The 22,300-nt window shown below is 50.6% G+C and overlaps 1 protein-coding gene across 12 annotated transcripts in view; it reads right to left on the bottom strand.

Annotated features, from left to right (window-relative positions):
• Jakmip3 (Janus kinase and microtubule interacting protein 3) overlaps nucleotides 1–22,300 on the bottom strand; it is a 133,610-nt gene that overhangs the window by 29,727 nt on the left and 81,583 nt on the right. For 2 of the 12 annotated variants that reach the window (XM_026781171.1, XM_026781170.1), the window contains exons 4-16: nucleotides 16,991–17,206; nucleotides 15,552–15,671; nucleotides 14,502–14,648; nucleotides 13,765–13,896; nucleotides 12,164–12,199; nucleotides 11,409–11,468; nucleotides 9,269–9,400; nucleotides 7,886–8,014; nucleotides 7,131–7,214; nucleotides 5,850–5,912; nucleotides 3,070–3,168; nucleotides 1,769–1,867; nucleotides 1,629–1,688 (exon numbers count right to left, since the gene is read on the bottom strand). In XM_026781171.1, the coding sequence (XP_026636972.1) occupies nucleotides 1,629–1,688; nucleotides 1,769–1,867; nucleotides 3,070–3,168; nucleotides 5,850–5,912; nucleotides 7,131–7,214; nucleotides 7,886–8,014; nucleotides 9,269–9,400; nucleotides 11,409–11,468; nucleotides 12,164–12,199; nucleotides 13,765–13,896; nucleotides 14,502–14,648; nucleotides 15,552–15,671; nucleotides 16,991–17,206 (1,377 nt within the window). The remainder of the gene's footprint in view (nucleotides 1–1,628; nucleotides 1,689–1,768; nucleotides 1,868–3,069; nucleotides 3,169–5,849; nucleotides 5,913–7,130; nucleotides 7,215–7,885; nucleotides 8,015–9,268; nucleotides 9,401–11,408; nucleotides 11,469–12,163; nucleotides 12,200–13,764; nucleotides 13,897–14,501; nucleotides 14,649–15,551; nucleotides 15,672–16,990; nucleotides 17,207–22,300) is intronic. The other 10 variants (XM_026781174.1, XM_026781173.1, XM_026781172.1 and 7 more) reach the window with 10 other exon arrangements.

Genomic DNA, 22,300 nt, shown 5'->3' with positions numbered 1-22,300 from the left:
CCCCGTCAATGCCAACACTGACGGGGGGGCAGGGGCAGAGATCAGCAAGTATGTGATAATGCATGGAGGGTAGATAGGTAAGTGGATGCGGGATGGGTGAATGGAGGGGAGAGGGGAGAAGGTGGAGGGAGGAGGGAAGGGGTACTGATGGAGGATGGATGAATAGAATTAGGCTGGCTGGGTGGATGGATGGATGGATGGATGGAGGATGGATGGATGGATGGATGATGGATGGATGGATGGATGATGGATGATGGATGATGGATGGATGGATGCATGGAAGGATGGATGGATGGGTGGGTGGATGGATGGATGGATGGACGGACGGACGGACAAATGGTAAACAGGGTAGAAGGATAGATGGGGCTGGACAAAAGATGGGTGGGTGGTGTATGGTAGGCACAAGATAGAGGAAAGGATAGACTGATGTGTTGTAGAATATTATTTTAAGGTGTATTGTTTTGCTTATGCTCTGGAACATTTGTTTAATGATGCAAAGATGTGTTTGATTAAATAAAATTCACCTGCGGTCAGGAGGTTGCAGCAGCAACTAGCTGACGGGAAGTGGTAGGGAGGAGCCAGGAGAAGAAGAGTTTTTTTGTTTGTTTGTTCTGGTTTTTTCATTTTGTTTTGTAGCTTTTTGGAGCCTGTCCTGGAACTCACTCTGTAAATCAGGCTAGTCTCGAGATCCGCCTGCCTCTGCCTCCTGAGTGCTGGGATTAAAGGCGTGCACCACCAACATCCGCAGAGAAGGGTTTTTAAGGAGGGGCGAGGAGAAGTACCAGGGCTTTTGGAGAGATGCGAGGAGAGGAGGTGAGCTACTTGCTATTCAGCCTCTCTGAGGAACAAAATTTCACCTCAAACTTTGAATCTTGAATTCTTTAGAAGGACAAAGATTTAGTTAAATTCCCTTCATAGCTATGAAAGAGTCAGTGCCTGAGGGAACAGAAGGCTGTGTGGCCCTTGCTGCCTAACCACTGCTGACAGCCCTGGATTAAAAGGCAGCAACAATTTAGAGAACCCCACCGATAGGCAAGGAACTGGAGGGTAGATGGCAGGCAAAGGGAGGCTGGAGAGACCGTGGATGAAAGAGGGGAAGATATGTGTACGTATGTATAGAGTGTGGACGGAGGGCCGAAGGATGGGCTGAAGGAAGGCTAGGAAGAGTAGTGGAAGGAGCTGCCTTGACTCTGTTCACTTGACGATTAGGAGTCTTTTGAGGAGTGTGCTACAGAAATTGGAACTGTTCTCCCAATGCAATTTGGAGATTACCTATAGACTCTGCTTCTACCTCCAGATCAAAAAATTGAGAATCCTAACAATCCTGGGTTGCCTAGGAGCAAGGCTTCCCCAAACCAATACCCTGCGGTCATAGAAGAGCTATGATCCAAAGAGTCTAGAAGCTAAGTACACGTGACTGGGCCCCAAAGGTATAGCCACAATAAGCCAAGATCAGATTTTCCCAAATGCAGTGGGCTCTTCTAAGGAGGCTCTTCACCTCAGGAAAGGTTTCTGTTCAGGGTAGCCTAGGATGGGACTGGGGTGGGCTTGTGGGGGTCCCTGGGCCTGAGGGCTGGGCTGGGGTGATCAGCATGAAGAGGCATGCACAAGTCAGGAGAGCGACATACACTTACGGCGTTATCCCCCAGGATGTCCAGCTTCTTCATCAGCTCCGTGACCAGGATGTCCTAGGAGGCAGACAGAGGGACAGGGCGGTCTGTGAGTGGCAGCTTGGTGGGCCAGACAAGGTGGAAGAGGGGAGACTTACCGTTACACCTTCGGCCTCACAGTACACCTGCAGGGGGCTCTTCCCATCCACAAAAGGCGTATGGTGGAAGTTGATGGCAGGTGACTTCCTCTCCCTCTCCTGAGACAAAGAGCAGAAGGCTGGGCATGGCAGTAGTGGGGCTGTTCTCACCCTGTCTCCTCCCTCCCTGGTGCTGAGCTGGTACACACTGACTGAGACCAGCCACTGGGGAGTCAAGGTGATGTTTCCCCCAAACCCAGCTCTGGGGGAGTCCTTGGGCAGAAACCTCCACGGACTTGCCCAGGAGATTGTCCCTGTGTGCTTGCTGCCCCACGTGGTAGGATGCTGGCTCTATGGAGCCTTGCCCATGTGGCCTACTGGTACCCATCCCAGGGTTCTTCACTTGCTCATTCATCCCCGAGTCCCAGGGGTCTTGAAGAGCCTTAGAGGACAGATGTCAGGTAGAGTCATCCACGGGACTGGCAAAATGGGCACTGGAGGAGACCATTGATGGGGTTCATTGCCCTTGTGCAGAGGATGACACAGGGGCCCAGGACTCATGAGGGACAGCCAGTCAGCTTCATAGCCCTCCAGGGACCCAGAAAGTGGATGGGTGGGTGGACTTTGTGCAGAGTCCACCAGGCTCTCCCCTACTGGATTGAGATGGAGGATGCAGGGATGTGTGGGAATGTCCATCAAGGACACACCTGTGTAATAACTTCCTCTGGCCTTAGTGAGCAACACTGCCCATCTGTCCTCACAGTGAAAGGTGGCATAGTGACATGCCTAACCCAGCCTGACCTCCCAAGGATCTTTGCCTCTCCTCCTCCATAGGTCATAACAGAGGGCGCAGACCAGAGACAGTAGGGCAAAGTTGAAGGGCACCTGATCCCTGTATGGTACCTCTCCTCCACCAAGAGGCTTCTACAGACTAGAATGAATGTCTGCTGGGCTGCACCAGAGCCTGGGGACTGTCCCTGCCACTGGTCACGTCAGGGGTAGCTGCAGCCACCGCACTTTGCTGAGGTCATAGGTCTGGACCTATAGAGCCCTGGGCCTTTTGTTTGCGTTCCTTTCCCTTTACAGTGCTAGGTTCTTGCTTGCCACCCCTCACCCCTACCTCAAGTGACCTCACTCTATGCCTTTGCCCCATCCATCCTTCCTGGGAGGGATACAGCCACCTGGCCTCTTCTCTTTCCCGGGGGGCCTTTGGGTTTTTGTTCATTCCAGGAGCTGAGAGGTTTGAAAAGAGGATCCCAGCTCATGTCCCTGTGGCCCGCCAGCTTGTGTGTCCCTCCCCCGACCCCCATAGCCTTCCCTACCTCAAGCTCCAGGATCCTGAATTCCAGCAGTTCATTCTGGTCCTTTGCATCCTGGACCTCGTGTTTCAGCCGGGCCTCCTCCGTCTCCATTTGTTTTATCTGAAGAATAGGAAGTAGATAAGGTGAGAAGGTGTCTGATTCCTTCAGAGAACGCATAGACCGGCTTTCTGGACAGCTGCTTGGTTCTGTGAGAACAGGGCACTTGCCCCGTACGACGACGCTGCCCAGAGAACTGCTCCACAGAGATAGAGAAGGAAGAAAGCTATTGAGGACAAGGGGTCCTCTGTGCGGTTCCCGGAGCTCAGGCTGGTCCATGGCACAGGGGCTGGTCCATGGCACAGGGGAGGAATACATGGGTGTGCGGTTGCCTGGCTACATTCTAGATTTGATGCAGTTAACTCAGGAGTGTTTAGATAGCACCAGTAATGGATGAACTTGACGTAGGGGTCTGCCTCCCTGAGCGTGAACACACGGGGGCTGGTATATAGCTCAGTGTTAAGCGGCAGGGCACATGCCTAGCGTGCACAAGGCTCTGGGTTTGATCACTGGCATCACAAACCAAAACCAAAGGCTAACACATGCGACCCATGGTTCACATCCTCAGCAGCTGAATAAACGCAGGATGCCCGCTGAGGAGGAGGCAGCTATAGCCATCTCTCCCAACACTGAACTCAGAGATGCATAAGCATGGTCTAATATTCAGGATGCTCGAGCAGCAAGGTGGATCCTTCCACAGTGCTAGTTCTAGTCCTGAACATTCGGCAGCTGCAGGGCCCCGTTGGGACACTATGCTCATCAAATCCAGAGGAGAGCATAGGTATATGTGTGTGTGCACGTGTGTGCTCATACGTGTGTGTGATATGCCATCTACATGTATACATACGGATGCCAGACAAGGACACAGAGCATCTCCTTCAACCACTCTCCACTGTCCACTGTGTTTTTTTGAGACAGAGCTTTACATTTTGAACTCACTGATTCAGCTGGCCGACAAGCCCAGAGGCCCTTCCAGGATTGAGAATATAGACACACACTACTCGACCCAGCTTTACATGAGTGCTGGGATCCAAACTCAGGTCCTTAAGCTGCTTGGCAAGCTCCTTCCATACTGTCATTTCTTCAGCTCCCTGGAGAGCACCCACTTTTAAATGGGCATGAGCATCCGGGTGTGCCCATAGGTGTTTAAGTATGGGTGTGCATCAGACAGAGGTCTGATCTCCAAAATATACAAAGAACTCAAGAAATTGGTCACCAAAAGAACAAATAATCCAATAAAAAAAATGGAGTACAGACCTAAACAGAGAACTCTCAACAGAGGTATCTAAAATGGCTGAAAGACACTTAAGGAAATGTTTGACATCCTTAGTCATCAGAGAAATGCAAATCAAAACAACTCTGAGATTCCATCTTTCACCTGTAAGAATGGCTAAGATCAAAAACCCTGATGACAACTTATGCTGGAGAGGTTGTGGGGAAAAGGGAACGCTTCTGCATTGCTGGTGGGAATGCAAGCTGGTACAGCCCCTTTGGATGTCAGTGTGATGATTTCTCAGAAAATTAGGAAACAACCTTCCTCAAGACCCAGTAATACCACTTTTGTGTATATATCCAAAGGATGATCAATCATACCACAAGGACATGTGCTCAACTATGTTCATAGCAGCATTGTTTGTCATAGCCAGAACCTGGAAACAACCTAAATGCCCTTCAACCGATGAATAGATAAAGAAAATGTGGTACATTTACACAATGGAGTCTACACAGCAAAAAAAAAAAAAAATAACAACATCTTGAATTTTTCAGGAAAATGGATGGAGCTAGAAAACATCATTTTGAGTGAGGTAACCCAGACACAGAAAGACAATTATCACATGTACTCACTCACAAGTGGTTTTTAAACATAAAGCAAAGAAAACCAGCTCTTTTCTGGTTTAAACAAATCAGAATCCCAGAGAACTTAGACAACAATGAGGACCCTAAGAGAGACTTACATAGATCTAATCTACATGGGAAGTAAAAAATGACGAGATCTCCTGAATAAATTGGGAACATGGGGAACTTGAAGGAGGACTGAAGGGGAAGGGAGAGGCAGGGAGGGGAGCAGAGAAAAATGTAGAGCTCAATAAAATCAATTTAAAAAAGTGTGTGTGTGCATGAGTGTTAGTGTGTACCACAAATGGAAGTCACAGCTCTCCTATCTAGGCCCACCTTGGGAAGGTGTGTTGGTACCAGGTAGCCCCTAAGACTCTACAAAGAATAGCATGGCTCTTCTCCCCTGTTTTAATTAGATAAAACATTACAGTTAATAAAGTCACAGTCAGGGAAATGAACTTTTTTTTTTAAATTTCTTGTTATCAGAGACCAAGAGAACCCATAGCTGAAGATACTACTAGGTACTGCCCTACTCGAGGGGTACAGTCAGGAACAAAAGTCCAGCTTCACCTGGGGACTCTCAAGTGGGCTGTACTCTGAGGACAATCAGTCTCATGGTGAACATTGCTAGAAGTTTCCTAACCCACATAGTTTCTGACCAGGGTGTTTCCAGCAATTTCTCCAGCCACTCTTACCCATCAGAACAGAGAGTTACCACAATGCCTGCAGACACAGCTCTGTTGGGCCTGGGAGAAGCAGCTCTGGCTTCCTCTTCCAGGAAGTGGGCTGCCTTGGGCTGCTACAGGGTGAACCACAGAAAGGCCTGGAACTCGTGCCCAAGTCTACCACCAGCCCACAAAATCTACCATATACTCCACATGTATGCACAGCTGGGAGGCAGGGCATACCTTTTCTACAAGCTCTTGGTTCCTTCGGTACAGCGCTTGCTTCTCCTCAATCCACTTCATATCCTTGAAAATGAAATTGAAATGCAGGCATGAAACATGCTACAGGAAACACATATAGATATGTAGACAGACAGACACACACACACATACAGACACACATTTTCACACACATAAGTCCTATAAAAACACAAAACCAGAAACCACAATATACAAACAAAAGACCTATAAGGTAAAAAAAAAATTAAAGAAAAAAATACATTATATAAAAAAAAGCATTATAAGACCAAAACCCTTCAACAATAACATTGGCTTTGCTTTGTGTTGAACATCAACTGCTGGGCATTCAACCTGTCCTTAAGAGTGGTTTGTATGCCCAGTGAAACTCTATTGGAGAAAACTATTTTTTTTTTTTACAAATGGTTATCAATTGGAGACAGCTTCTGGGTTAGGGGTGGGGGCTTGGGACACTATGTTCTCATCCCTCTTCCCTGGCACTTTTCTTTTAACATGAACAACAGAATAGCAGCCGCCTGGGATATGACCCAGCTGTGATGACTGGGCCAGGACCACATCTTGGCCTGAGAAAGCTGCACATTGATGAATGTATATATGAACACCATTGATGCAGGCTTACATGCATGGTGGCCAGGGAAGTGGAGGTGAGTGGGTGGGTTCTGTGTGTCAAGAGACAACAGGTTCCACAGCACTGAATTCTGGGATGCTGATCATGGAATATCTTCCTGCCTGTCCAACTAGCTGTTGGCATTTGGGGCTGGACAGGACCAAGGGAGCATGGCCACTGGGGACAGATCCTTCCAAGGGATTGAAGATTCTGGCAGTGGTGTTGTGGTATGAGAAGGAGTGATAACACCTTGAGCCATTTGATTCCAGGGAGATGATGGGTCCCCAGAAACCCAGGTCAGGGGCTAAGCCAGGGGCAGCTGGGGACTTTTGCCTCTGATGTCTGTGGTGAGGGTACATAGGACCTGAAGTTCTGCCCTGGCTCAGAGGAATGGTGGCGAAGCCAATAAGATGCCTTGTTCCATGGGTAGGCAGATTCTTGCCTCACTTAACAGTTTGGTAGGCATTCCTTCTGGATACTAGAGACTTCCAAACACTATCCCTGCTCAGCTTTGCAGAGTGCAGTGAATAAGTCCTGTACAGGTATGTGTTCACCCTCTCCATCCTTCTTGAACAGGAAACTTGGAAACCACTGAGGGCCATGCCTCTCCCAGGAACCCCCAGTACAGATAGAGGATACTAACCCCACAAGGAACTCACCTGCCCCTGCTCAGCCAATGCCTTTTCCAGGTCTTCCACCCAGGTCTGTGCTCTCTGGATTTCTGCTTGCAGCTGCTCACGGGTCTGTAAGAAAGGAGGAAGAATACATCAAATTTTCTCTACAGCCCAGACAGACAGACATACTCAGAGAGACAGGCTGCAGAGCACTCTGCCTCAGTCCAGTAAATTGATAAAGAGTCACATGGTGTTGCCAAAACCCTAAGCTGCAGAATCACCTCTTGCCCTGCAGGGTGAATAGGGAGAGTGTGGCCAACCAGGACCAAGACCTCACAGCTTTCTGCTCAGGAGAGCCCCACCATCCCACAGTCTGTCTCCCTACTCACAGCTCCAGCCACAATTCTAAGGCAGCTGCTCCTGGAAAGCAGTGAGGAGGATCCCCTTTCCTGTGTCCCTGCCTGAGACTTGGTGCCCTCCAGTAGCCGGCAGATAGTGCCCCCCACCCCCACCCAGCCTTGGTGGTCAGGGTTGCCTAGATGCTGCTGAGTGATGGGACATGTCCAGAGAAGCAGAACTGCCACCATCCATGCCAGTTCTATTTCTAGTTCAAACGGACCCAGCCTCAGGTTCCATAGCCCTGGCTTTTAACGGCTTTAGTGCTAACACCCAGGACCCAGTCACTGTGGGATTGAAGAGGCTTAGCTCAAAAGTTTGAGCAAGTGGAGTGTTCCAGTAGGGGACAAGCGGGGAGGAGCTGAGTGGGAGCCCGAACGTCGCAGAGTAGAAGTCATTTAGACCTTAACTTCTCGCTCTGCATCCAGTGTCCCGCCGACTTGTTCCTGCAGCAAGGCATAAGCTCGCTGCAATGCCTGGTACTCCATGGTCAGCTGCCGGAACCTCAGCTCCGTCTCTTCCTTGGCCATACCCTAGAGAAGCACGTGGGCACCGCACAGGCACCACATGTGCAAAGAGAGGTATGATGTTAACCTGGGTGCCACATGGCAGCACCCCCAAACAGCTGGGCTCTTCTTTTCCAAGCCAGGTACAATGACTAGTCTAAGAAGCATGCCAGAGCGACTCTGCAGCCTCTGGGGAGGGGTACTACTTGGGACCCAGGACTGCTCAGAGGGGGCTTTTCCTGGGAGGTGCCCCTTGATTCCTGGGGTGAAGGATGAACTGTCCGTGATGAAGCCAGGATAAGCCTCATTGGTTGGTAGCCAGTGACCAGGGGCTCAGTTAGAACTCCTATTTGCCCTGACCCCGAGGGCTCTTTATGAAAGATGAGCCCCCCCCCCAATCTGCTAGCAGAAAAGTGTCATGAAAAGTACACTGAGCTTGGGAAAGGTACAGCCTACCCCCAGGCCTGTGCCAAGACCACTGACCTCTGGCTCACCCCTGGGTATGTACTGCTAGCTACAATGTCACCTGCTGCCACAGCTAGAGAGCAGATGCAAGGGGGTCGGCTGTCACTTTGAGCAGGCTGTATCTAGGAATGGCCGAGTCCATCCTCCCACCCTGTCCCCCACCTAAGGCTGATGGGGTGGATGTGTTATGATCGCTTAGGCCACATTCCAGCATCTATCAAGGAAGGCCATGCATAACAGCCTTGCCACTGAACCCGGTCAAGACTGTGAACCACACTTCCTGTCCACAGAGGCTGGCCTCCCTAGAGCAGTCCCTATAAGGATAAATCCTGATTTTCAGGTCTGGGAGCTGAAATGGTTTGCTGGACTTGAGGTGGCCATCATTCTGGCTGGAGGGGCTAGCCAGCTAGGACAGCTAGCGGTTTGTTTTCATACATGAAATGGCTCTGCTCAGTGCACTGAGGCTCAGGTGTGCCCTGATCAGTGCTGGCCTCTTGCTTGGAGGTTTAGACCTTCCTGGGAAGCCTTTTAAGAGAGTGGAGAACCCTCCGCAACCCTATAAGGGGCTCAGGCTGCATGGAGGGCAGAAGCATGAGCAGACACTGGAGGCAAGGAGTAGCCCTCAGCAGCCACACTCCCAAGCACTGCAAATGATGCTCCTCACTGTGCTAACAGGGGGACCGCCAGGGGCGAGCCAGATCCAAAGGGAGCAGCCTTCGCGTGAGAGCTCCACCCTATCCCTTGCCCACCTGACTAAGTGCCTCACTGACCCCCAAAGGCTGGCTAGTCAAAGAACTCTGTAGAGACCCAAGTTACCTCTTCCAGGTCATCTTCAGGGGTGCATGGGGTCTGGTCTGTCCTGTCGGTTTGATAAGAAATGGAAGAGCCATCGGATTCCAAGGAAGCTTCTTCATCATAGCCAAAGAAGGTCTCCACAACAACCGGCTTCTGACCCAAATGCAATGCATTAGTGCAAACCCAACAATGCATTAGTGCAAGCCCAGGCCAGGCATGGCTGGCAGCCCTAGGCCTCCTTCTGCTTCTTCTTCCTGTTGCCCCGGTATGGAGGTCACAGGTGAGTAGCTGTTCCCCAACTCCAATACAATTCACCCCCTTCTATGTTTTGCTGCTGTCCTTCAAGAAGCACTGGGACTGGTCTCCTACAGGCCAAGGTGAAGGTCTGGGCATTATTAGCCAGCTTGGTTATCCTGGAGGAAGGATGATGGAGCGTAGATGGGGAAGTGGACCATGGAGAAGTCCTTGGATAAGCGGTTCCTGGACCTGACTTTCGTGCCTGTTGAACTCATACAGGATGGACAGTGAGTTCCACACTGCTGGGCACTCACTCTGTGGCCACACATCTCTGCTGTACTCTCACAAATATCTACCCTTGACAGATTGGACTGGAAACCAAGCAAAGCCGGGGCCGCTACCAGATAGTTTGAGAAGCTCTTCCTTCCAGATCCTTAGCTTTGTACATCTAGGCTTTAGGTCCAGAAGGCTCCCATCTTCTTTTGGTCACATTCAGGATCCCCTCCTTCCTTAACTGATTCTGAAGTAGTGGTTGGCCACTGTGGCCTTGGGTCTCTCTACTGGTCCCTCTTCCAGAGCTTTCCAGGAAAGTCCCTGGGACTAGGAACTCCAGGTGTCCCCAGTCTCCATTTTTTTAGCCCTTCGGCTGTGTCCCTTCCCAAGTACCCAGATCTCACACCTTCCTCCTGCCTAGCAGAGGTCTGGGCTTTCCTCCAGAGAGCTGACCGCTACCCCACCTTTCTAGTTGAACAACCCCCAAACACTTGCTTAGTGGAGGCCTGCCCTTTCAGAAGAAGGATTTCTCTGTACCCCAACCTTTTTTGTGTACCCCAGTCTTTCCCAGGCTTCTCCATATGGATGTACAGAAAACAAGCAAGCCAAATGAAGACAAACATGAGGCAATTTCATCAGACCTCAGCCCCTCTGATCTCTGATTACTAAACACGCGCCGCACAGGCAGCCGGGGCTCTCCCTGTCATTGTCCTTTCTCTGACCTTCACTGTCGCCCACTCCACCTCCCTCTTGGCTTCAGCTCCCGCTGTCCCACTGCTGACAACCCACCAGCCCCCTTGCGATCCAGCTTTTCACTGGCCGGCGGTCAGCGCTCACCACACCCTGGTGTCTGCTGTCTGGCCCCAGGTCTCTTAGCCTCCAGGCCTTTGGAGCCTGACTTCCCTTCTTTTGAACACTGAGACTAGAGTAGGGATGTCCTGGTGGAACAGGTCCCAGGTGTGTCCAATGACCTGACTGTTGAACTCAGCTGGCTGTACACACCGCCGGGTGCACACTGACCACTGGCCTTGTGAACTCGCCAATCGTCAACTCAGGGAAACAGTCTGTCTGTCTTCACAACTGTGAGCCCGCCTGTCCACTCCTCAGTCAGAGCCTGAGTTTCTGTCTCATATTTTACCTGAATGATTGGCATTTCTGACACTGAACTTAACACTGCCTTGGAGTTTGAGCTGTAAAGACAGCCAGGGCCTCTTTATAACCCACTGAGTCTATCAGTGTAGTCTGTGAATGGGGAGAGGGATGGGGGAGGAGCTGGAGGAGGGAGCAGGGGGTTGATATGATCAAAATACATTGTATTCCATATATTCCGATGTATGGAATTCTCAAAGGATGAATGAAAATTCTAAAACTAGCCAGGGCCACAAACAAAACAACACAAAATCCCTGGCACACACTTCCAACTATGACCCCGCAACCCTTAGATAAACAGGGTCATTCTCTCTGAGGTAGGTTTGGCCTGACAAAATTTAAAAATTTTTAAATTTAAACAGAGGCCTTGTTTTGAGTCCTACGTGAGTTATTCCAGACTAATGCTTTTTAGTGAAATTTTCATGTGCAAAGGAAGAACTTCACCTTCTTACACAGGTTTTAGATGCTTGCGTTTTATGCCTGCGCCCTCCCCTTCTTTTACCTTGGGGAGTTTCGCCATTTTCTTTCTTTGTTTCCGATACCGCAACAGCTTATCACGCTCCTGCAAAAGCCAGGTGGAGAGGTCTGTTTGAATAGCTGAACGGCTGTCTGGCAAAGTGCCCAGGCCTAGGTTTGCACCGCATCTTGCAGAAGGTGGTGCTGGGCATGAAGACTTGTTAAGGAGATCATACACACTAGCCATCCTCGGTCAGTCTGAGGCAAGCAAGCCCCCATGTAGGTGGGCCCTGGGCTTGTGGAAAACTGGACATTCGATGAAGATGGATGGTCCAGGCCCCTTTTGTTCATAAAGGGGTCCTTATGGAGAAGTGGTTCCTGAGACACCATACAGACCAGTGCCCACTTCCCTGTTGGGAAATAACCCTGAGCCCCTGTGTTTTCACTGTCATGAGGGTGAAGAGGCCTAGCCAACATAGTCTTTCATGTTAGTTGGGAGAAACTGGTAGGGAGGGGTGGCAGAGATGGTCTCTTGGTTCTGGCCTTTAGGGAGTACACAGAAGATTTTTCTATGTACTGGAGCTGGTGCTGTGTCACCTGGGGCACCCATTCCTATATGACCCAAGAACTGGCTCCCAGGTCACTGCATGCTTTGGTCAGGGAGTGTTATGATAAACCCATTCAAGACTGCTACAGTCTTCTATCTAGACTACAAAGGGCCATGGGCACAGAATGGGTCCTTGCAGCTACATGGGGCAAGGGGAACGAACAGCAAGCAAGGCAGTGCCAGCCAGTACTTACCAACACACTCTTCACATAGCCTGCTGTCTCCAGGGTCTAGGGGAAGAGAACACGATGTCACACAGTGAACAGGGAAGACCTTGCTCTACAGAGGCCAGAGAGAATGGCCCCCGGGATCTCTAAACTCTAATCTCAGAGTTAAATGGCTGATAGAGGCCTAAGGGCCACACGCTCACTCCCCTGAGGGATGTTTGGGCCCTAACACTCTTTCTCCTCCTTTCCTGAGGGCTATTTTCTAAAGATTTCCAGAACCTTCCAGAATACCAGGAGTGTTTGTTCATAGTGGATATCCTCTTATTCCTGCAAAGCAGGAGAAAGAGGCCTTTCAGAAACTGTCATGATATGTACCGGTAGGCAACCAGGATTTCAACCTTCCCCTATTTCTCTCATCAGTCATCGTTGTTAAGATTGAATGAGAAAAGAACTCAGGTCCTCAGCAGGACCAGCAAAGTAAGGCCTCGGTGAGAGCACCCTCAGTCTGGGGAGTCAGGGGAGGGATCTTCCTGTGTAGTTTCATGGGGTAGGTTTGGTCATTACAAGATAGGCCAGAGACAGAAATCAGTGCCACTGTTCTGCTGCTACCTCCCAAAGGACACAGAGTGACTAGAGGCAGCTCATTGTGAAATAGCCTCATGCTGGACTCAGTCAGGACCCCGGCAGGAAGCAGAAGGAACTCTTTAAGAAAGGGTGGAGGGTTTCGTGAAGCGCTCCTTACACACCCATGCTGGGATGTGGGGGCTCACACAGGGACAGAGAAAGGGAACCACTAACGTGGCAGCCCCCAAAAGCTGTCCCCTGCTCTATCCACTAAACCTGTGCATGGAACCTGGTTTCCAGACAGGGTCTTTGAAGGCGTAATTAACAAAGATGCTGTGAGGAGGCCATACTAGATTAGGATGGGTCCTGAACCCAGTGGGAAGGGTCCTACAGGAAACAGAAGAGGAGGAAGCCATGGTGGTACTGAGTGGAAAGACAGGGCCACAGCAGGGAATGCTGGAGCCCACAGGGCTGCTCAGGGGAAGAAGTGGTCTCAGCCAGAGTGTATGCACAGGGTACAGCCACCCGCTCTTTGATTTCGGACTCGTGTCCCTGGCCTCCGAAACCTTGAGTGAATAGATGGAGTGTTCTTAAGCTTCCTGCCTATCATGGCTTGTTAGCAACAGGGGTGGTGCTGCTGGCCTGGGTCCTGAGGTCCCCAGTTTTAGAAGATTCAGAGGCAGAAAACTGTTTAAAGAAGGTCACCTTAAGTAGTGTTGTGATGGGGGCATCTGAGGAGACCCCATCAATGCATCACTGCTTTCCCTTGCCCTCAGTTCTACCCTAGAGAGATGAGGCAGGGGGCACAGAGAATAGAGAATATGCAGCAGACAGGGGTGTGGCAACAGAGGACTGGGGGCTACAGGCTAGGGTGTAGACAGAGGACATGGGAGCAGAGGACATGCGGTCGAGCAGGGGTACAGCTCTAGAGGGGTGCAGTGTCAGGGGAGCATAGCTCCAGTGGGTGCACCCGATAGCAGAGGGACATGGTTCCAGAGGGCACAGGGGAGAGGTGGGCTTGGCTCCAGAGGGCACAGGGCAGCAGAGGGGTGCAGCATGCTCACCTTGGAAAGTTCATCAATGAGATTCTGCTGCTCCACAATCTGGAGCTTCAGGAAGTCGATCTCTCTCTCATCTTGACTTTGATCAAGGTCGTTTAAGGAGCTGGGTCTCCGGATGATTCCGGCTTTCTGCCTCTGAAACGCCAAGCATGGTGGGTAAGAATGGAGGACCTTCCTACCAGCCTGAGTAACAGTCCAGGTTTCCTTGGTGTGGGCAAGGACTGTTTGGCTTGGGCTTGGAGCAGCCTGCAGCAGAGCATTGGGGAAACCCAGGCCTATATCTTGGTCGTGCATCAGGGCCCAGACAGCTTCCCAGATAGCCCAGACACACCACCTGAACTATCTGTGCTTTTCCGTGGGGTTAGGATCTGAGGAGATGGGCTATTTGACTGGAAGGGTTAATGTCACGCCTCCGTGACATTCTACTGAAGTCACTTAACCTAACCTGCCTCATGGCCCCTGGGACTTCCAGGGCACGAAGGAACAGACAGCACTCACCACTCTGCAGTCTGGCTTAGTGGTAGAAGCAAGAGTGGAGTTTACCCTGACACCTGGCTTGGAGCTCCCCAGCAGGCCTGGAAGTCCTGTCTCTCTATACACAGGACCTCTTGCTACCATGTGCACAGGACTTTCAGGGCTCTTTGCGGCTTGCCCGAGCCTCTGGGGTTAGAGGACAGAGGAGATGAGACGCTGCCTAGCTCTGCCCAGACGGCTGTTTCTGCAGACCTAGCAGCGCTTACCATTTCTATGTTCTCCTGAGTAACAAACTTCAACTTGCTCTCTATGCGCCGCAGAGTGTGAGACAAGTCTTCGTTCTTCCGGGTCAGACGCTTGTTTTTATCCAGCAGCGGCTTGTACTGACTTTCAGCTTCTCTCAACCGCTTTAGCTGAAACAATATTTATTACATAACATGAGCTTTTACACGACATAGAAAGACGGCGCACTGACCAGTCGGAGCTCCATGCCTCGGAGGGCTTGGGGCAGGGCACATGGAGATGCTGAGGGTCCCCAAGCTACAGGTGTATACAGTTCATTGTATAAAGTGGCATGGTAGTTTCCCGGAGACTATCACAGTCCTGGTGTACTGGACACTGCAGGGTTGTTCATAATAATCCAGTTACAGAGTAAATATAGTTAGTTCATAGATAGTACTGTTTGGGAAACAAAGCAGAGAGAGATAGAGAGATGAGAGAGAGAGAGAGAGAGAGAGAGAGAGAGAGAGAGAGAGAGAGATACTGTGCAGGATGAATGAAATTTTTGAAAAGCATTTTTGATCCATGACTGGATTCACAGACACATATGAAACCGGTAGGTGTGGAGCCTGTCAATACGTGCAGGATATGTACGTGAGGGTTTCTATGGATACAGAGCCTAGAGATACAGCATCTCTAGATTCAGAACCTGTAGGTGCAGAGCTTACAGGTACAGAGCACAAAATGGAAAGTTGGACTCAAGCTGCAGATAGAGTCCCACCACTCCCTGCCCACTCCACACCCAGGTGAGCCAGGGATATCTCAGGGATGGAACTCAGCTCCATGGAGATGGAGAGAAAGGTGAAGACCAGCAGGGCAGAGCCAATACTCTGTTTGCCTGTAAGTAGGGGTGTGATATGGCCCACCACACGTTTTTGTTATGAAGCTTTATTATAGCATGACCAAGAAGCCTTGGGGAAAGCCTGTCCCTGATACCATCACTCCTCGTTTTCATAAGGAATCTTATGGATACTGCCACCTCGCCCCAGACTGCAGCCCTAACCCACGGAATACAAAGCCCCCTACCAGCCACTCACCAGCTCATTCCTTTCTTCCGACAGCAAGGCATTGCGGTCTTCCAGTTTACGAATGATGGCGCTTAACTCAGCGATTTTAAGTTGGAAGCGCCTGGCATCCTTTTCGTCCAACTGCTGTTCCTAAAACAAAAATCAACTGCAAATAACTGGTCCTAGGTGCAAACCTTGGCAATCCCCACCCCAGCTGGAGACCAAGGCACTTCTGCATTGTGACTGCCTTTGCTTCCCAATGGCTGCCACAGGGCCCTCCTGGCAGAGGCACTTAGCCCGGAGCTCATGCACTCACTGAACCCAGCAAGATGGGAAAGCAGAGATGTCTGCAATGTGCAAATGTGGCGGGTGAAGGCGAGCAAGTGTGGGAGCCCGAGTGTGAGGGAGGACCAGCCGAGTGTGAGGGAGGACCAGCTGCATGCTTCCTCTAGGCCGCTGCCCAGCTGTGCCTTCCAGACGGGCCTGCCCTGCCAAGCAACAAGTCACCCTCAAAGGATGGCATTCCTTGTAGACTTTCTAGAATTGTTTTCCCAGGAAGTGTGCCCCTTCAAATTGAGTTTCTAAAACTCACTTTTGGAACTACGGAAATGTTAAAAAAAAAAAAAAGAATGAAAACATTCTAATGCATGTTTGGAATCTAGAGTTATTACAGTGGTCTGTACAGAACCAGGGCATCCAGGGAGTTGGTTCTAACTCAAGTAAGTCACTTGTAACAAGATCATAAATAATGTTCTCCAAAGTCAATGGCCCAAGGCAGAATCAGTTTAAACTTTTGTCCCTGAATCAAAGGAAAGAACGTCCAGGAAGGTGCTGGATATGGCTCAATTCCTCATTCAACAGGTGCAGGAGAGGCTGGGGACCGAAGACTTAGAGGGATAGCATTGAGGGTCTCCCAGGGTACTGCAGCCACCACAGAGAGTCTGAATGAGGCATGGAGACAAAATGAACACGCTCACAGTTATGCACTTGCTGGCTGCCCCACAGGGTCACTAGCAGCCTGAGAAGGAGCAGAGAATGTCATGGTCACATGAAAAGCAGGTGGGCGGTGACTGGTGATGCTAGCTCTAGCAACCATAACAAGAGGGGCCAAGCCAGAGAGACATGGGGGAGGGGGAGTTGGAGCCCGTGCACAGGGGGATGGAAGGGAAGGGAAGCAGTTCATGCTTGGAGTGGATTCTCCCCACCAACCAAGGGCAGGGCATGATTGGCAAGTGACCTTTAGCAACCTGGGGCCCAGGAGGCAATAAGAGCAGTGCTTCTGCTGGGCTGATGATGGAGACAATGTATCAGCCCTCCCAGCCAGTCAGGAAAGTAGGGGCTGGCTGTACAGTGTCTGGGGCAGGAGGAGCTAGCTGGATACATGGAGCTGCTGCATTGGGTCATATGGCTACGTGGCACTCTGTGCCTGCGACTCGGGGATGGCTGAGACGCGACCTGGGGGTGCTTACAGGGCTTCCTGAGTGGTCTGAGGCGTCTCCTGCACCGCTTGCATAAGGAAGTTCCCGTCTGGGGCTGCCTGGGTGCCGCTCAGCCTCTTTGGCCTGGGAAAGTTGCTCATCTAGAGCCTCTTTCTGGAGCTGCAGTCTCTGGGCATGCCCGGCTTGAACCCCTAACTCTCTTTCCAGCACGAAGACTGCTCTGTCTTTAAATCTTATCTCCTCCATCTACAAGGAGAACAGAACACAATCACATGCGCAGGCAGGGTACAGATCTGCAGTTACCATAGAAACAGGCAGAGTGGCATTAGGAGGAAAAAGTCCCTGGGATGGGAGCCCCACCAGCGAGCGTCTTGGGCTCTGAGACCAGAAGCAAAAGCAGACATTCTGGATAAGAGCTGGGCATCCATGCTGGACAATACCCCAGCCCTGGGCCACCCAAATCCACCTGTCTCACCCTGGGCTGGTCCCAGTGAGGAGTCCCTTCTACAGGCCCCAGACAACATGTGTCCTTGCACTGACAGTCAGGGTGGCCTACCAAGAACCCCCCCCCATCCCTTGCTGTACATGCCCATGACAATGGGCATCACTGGGCAGGCTTGAAAGACCTGCAGTCCTTGCTTCCTACATTATGGTGGGCATATCCACATCTGCTGCTAAGGGCACAGGACTCTTCTTTGGAAGGTAGGAGGTGACTCTGAGGTGTAACCAAAAGCTGAACACTGCACAGCCATGCACTTCCAGGTTGCATATACTTCCTGTGGATCTTGTTGAAGTCTAAGGCTTTCAGTGGGGGCAGAGGGACAAAGCAGGCTTCAGAGGGCCACACCCACCATATCTAACCTGCCATAGCCCCTGGATCCTGCTGGGCTAGTGGTGGCCCTCCCACCTTCCCCAAAGGGCAGTGTGCTTTGTGATCAACCTAATTCTGGCAGCAAGAAGCCCTTTGGGACATGGGCGCTGCCTGTATCCTGGGTCTCTCACTTAGGCTGCCTAAGTGGGTGCGTGCTCTGCCTGAGGGTGACCTGACATGGGGAGGGGAAGGAGAGACCTGGGTGCTGTATCATAACTAGCACTAGGCGTGTAACAGGACGACGCTGAGGGGAGCAACCCAATTCAAAAACAGATTTCCAAAAACAGCTTTGCTTGCTGTTTAAGGTTTAAAAATACCAATAAGCCAGTCTTTGCTGAAGTTAGCTGGAAACACAGACAGATATGTAATTAACCTAGACCACAAATTCCAGGCAAGCCATAGGCAGAACAAGAAAAAAAGAAACCCTTGCTGGCTCAATTCCTGTTCCGTGGTGCACACCATGGTGCTGAACGGACAACGTGGTCGATCAGGGAAGCAGAACGGCTGAGCTGGTAACAATAAAACCTTATGGAAGCAGCTAGGTTCTGAGGCTAGGTTCTCATCCAGCCATCCATTAATCGTCTCCTCTGGGACTCTGAACAGAAGAGCTCTGTGCAAGCATGAGGTGGTTGCCTGAGCATCTGGTCAGAGTGAAGGCAGCCCTGTCTTTGAGGTCAAGAGGCACAGGATGCCCATATAGAGATGGGTGACCAGGTCTCCCAAGTCTGTGGTTTTCTCACTCAATGATGCTTGTTTGTTTTGTTTTGTTTTCAAGTCAGAGTTTCTCTATGCAACATCTCTGGCTGTCCTGGAACTTGCTTTGTAGACCACACTGGCCTCAAACTCACAGAGATCGACCTGCCTCTACCTCCCAAACGCTGGGATTAAAGGCGTGAGCCACCACGTCCAGCACTCACTCAATGTTTTAAGATGAACTTGCCTAAACCTTTTGTCTCCTAATCATGCTGGGATTGATCTACATGGGAGGAGAGCGTGTATCTGTAGTATGCCAGGCCCCTCCCAGATTAGGGTGCTCTGCCTAGCAGGATGGCCCCTCACTCCTGGCAGGCACTTCTGTATGTACTGAACCTCAAAGAGAAAGATGGCCCAGGACACCACCGCAAACAACACAGGGTTCCTGCCCACAGGTACACTGGTGCCTACAAATGTCCCTCCCTTTCTGTGAGAGGGTGTTAAGTATGGCTTGTGTCATTAGGGGCTGGAGGCTGGGGGTCTTGGGCCATTGCTGCCCCTCCTTCCACCCCTCCCTCCTTCCCTCTCTCCCCTTCTGCCACGTAGCTTTTGGGTCCATAGGGAAGGCTACCTTCTTTTGGGTCCACACACATCCCCACATCTGACAAGTAACATTCCTGTGAGTCTAGACCAAGGGATTTCTTGAGCATGTCCCCACCACTAACCCTGGTAAGTCCCACGAAACCTGGAGGAACAGGTCATCTAAGCTGTTGCCTCTCCTAGATGCCTGTGGCAGCATCCTGATACCACACACCGGCACATGCCCTCTCCTGACCCCATCCGCTCTGCACCAGAATCAGCATGGACACACAAAACAGTGTACTCCTGGGATGGGAGGCTGACATTCAGGATCATGCCGGAGCCTGCTGGTTACCGCCAGGACTCCTCCTGCCTTTGCCAGTCTCTTGCCACTGCTTCGAATTCTCAGTTATAGACATTATCTGGAAACCACAGAGGGGTTCCCTGGGACTGTGCGTTTCCAGGAAGGGGTGGTCAGGAGGATGCTTGTCCCGAGCTTACAGTGCCTCATATCCTGACTCAGAGAGCATGCTCATTGTGTTGCTTCCCCTCATGTGACCCGAACAGCTCTGCATCAGAACTTCTTGTGGCCCTGTCAACCCCGTCAACTGGCAGATCCTCACCCTCAGACACAGAGGTAGAGCTTAGGGGCACCTCCCCTGTTTCCCTGCCACAGCTGACAGTAGACATGATCCATCCCTGACTGCCGTACTGAGAATCTTCCTCCATTTATACCCCCAAATGGCCACCAGGGCTGCCTGCCACTCAGGGCACACCACCCACCGTGGTGGGTCCCTCACAACTGTGGCTGCTTCCATCTGAATTAACCAGTTCCTAGGACGGGCACCTGGCACCCAGTGCTTCTCACTGACAATAGAGGGCGCTCACACCATCTGTCTTCTTCCAGTGACTCTCCAGATTGGATAGATGACACTCCCCCAACAGCAAATGTTGCTTGCTGTTCTGCAGGGTGTGTGGGAGGTGAGGAAGGCCATGGTGCTTTGGAGTGGGGCTCATTTTCCTAAAAGCAGCTCCTGGAAGGGCTTAGTCAGGTGGTGAGAGCAGGGACGAGCCCTTGAGGGTTGAGGGTGAAAAGAGAGATGGGACCAAAAATGCTGACCAGATGGAGAGCCTGGTGGTGGCCCAGGTGCAGCCTAGACAGCAGAGGGTAGGGAGGGACTAGCTGAACTGGAGCTGAGAAAGTCAGAGTGACAGCTACTCCAGCCTCAAGTCATTCTCAGGGGCAGTCTGAGAGTTGGTGTGGAGAAGGCAATTAAGACATTCTAGGCTTGACACATACTCCACCCTTAATGTTCCAGAGACACAGGAGGATTTGTGGCATGGCTGAGAATTAGTTAACTATGGACAGAACGTTCAGGTACCCACAATCTTGTGGCAGTCTGTCAACAAAACAACAATGATGGATCCCGCTGGAATCTTCTAGAAAAAGCCCTTTGAAATGTTAGTTCCAGACATGGAGGGGAAGTTGACGCTACACTTAGCCTTGCAGGGTCAGCAACTCTGTGCACTAAACAAGCACACAGTGCGGGAGTGGAATGCTGGAGACAGAAACGCAGGTGGGAGCCTTGGTCAGCCTTTCCCTGGGGGTCTCCCTCCCTGGTAACAGCTCACCTTGATGAGTGGGGTGGGCATTTGGCCAGAGGCTGAAAAGGCTGCTGCAGAACCCACAACAGCTACCATAAACAAGGACTTCAGAGTAATGAGGGTGAAACAGAGTCGTTCTAAAACCCAGCCAGACCCAGAAGGAAACTATTCTTTAGAGATGTAATGACTCTGCCTTCACAGTGTCAGGGATGTGCCAAAATGGCGACACTTGTTGGAAGACATGGAAAAGTAACAGTCATAGAGATAAATCAGATGTAAAATCCTGGAGATGAGCGAGATAAATCAGATAAATCAGATGTAAAAGCAGGCCTGGAGATGAACGAGATATTAGAGTTAGTAGAACAGAACCTGCAAAAGTAATTGGGATCAACACACTGAAAATCATCAATAGGGTTAGTATCTTAAAATGTTTTTCTTGGGGCTGGAAGGATTGTTCTTTAGTTAAGAGCACTGATTGTTCTTCCAGAGGAAATGGGTTCAATTCCCAGCACCCTCATGGCAGCTTACAGCTGTCCATAACTCCAGTTCCATGATATTTGGCATCCTCATGCATACATGGAGGCAAAACACCAATGCACATAAAGGAAAAATTAAGTTTTTTAAAAACGTTTTTCTTGCCAGGTGTGAGGGCACACATTGGCAATCCTCACATCCGGGAAGTAGAAGAACTAGAAGTCCAAAGTCATCCTCAGCGGCATAACAAGGCGACAGGAAGCCTGGACAATGTGAAACCTTGCCTTTTAAAAAATGAGTCTAGAGAGACAGTTTGTGGGTAAGAGATGTGTTGTATATGCATGAGAACCTGAATTTTGGTACCCAGCACTGATGTAAAAAGTTGGGTGTGGCCACGTACACCAACAATCCCAGTATTGTGTGGAGAACAGAGACAGGACTGCTGGGGCTTGCTGGCCTTCAGCCTGTCTCCAGGTTCAGTGAGAGACTTGTCTCAAGGAGAAAGTATGGAATGTCATACAACTAGGTACCCGACATCCATCCTGTTGCCTCTGTGTGCATTCATTCAAGAGCACGTGCACCCATGCACATATGTATGCAAGCAGCACACACAGTAAACACATGCACACACAAATATACACATATAAGTATTTCCTCATAGAGATAGAAAATGGTTAAAATGCAATTCAGTTGAGAATTATAATCTATTAAAACATTCAATATCTAAATTAGGAATTTTATTAGCTTACTGGACTCAGCAGAATCACAAACCCAATATAAAAAGTCACAGATAATATCCAGGAGGTGAGGAGGGAAAAGAAATACAAAAGAGCTGAGTGGTGGTGGTACACACCTTTAATCCTAGCACTAAGGAAACAGAGGTAGGAGGATCTCTGTGAGTTCGAGGCCAGCCTGGTCAATAAAGTGAGTGCCAGGACAGCCACAGCTGTAACACAGAGAAACTCTATCTTGAAAAATCAGAGAGCTGGGTGGTGGTGGCACACGCCTTTAATCCCAGCACTCGGGAGGCAGAGGTAGGCGGATCTCTGTGAGTTCGAGACCAGCCTGGTCTACAAGAGCTAGTTCCAGGACAGGCTCCAAAACCACAGGGAAACCCT

The sequence above is a fragment of the Microtus ochrogaster genome, chromosome 8 (genome assembly GCF_000317375.1).
Source record: "Microtus ochrogaster isolate Prairie Vole_2 chromosome 8, MicOch1.0, whole genome shotgun sequence".
Classification (NCBI taxonomy): domain Eukaryota; kingdom Metazoa; phylum Chordata; class Mammalia; order Rodentia; family Cricetidae; genus Microtus; species Microtus ochrogaster.
The sequence above is the reverse complement of the archived record's forward strand: the minus strand, read 5'-3'. Positions and strand labels throughout refer to the sequence as shown.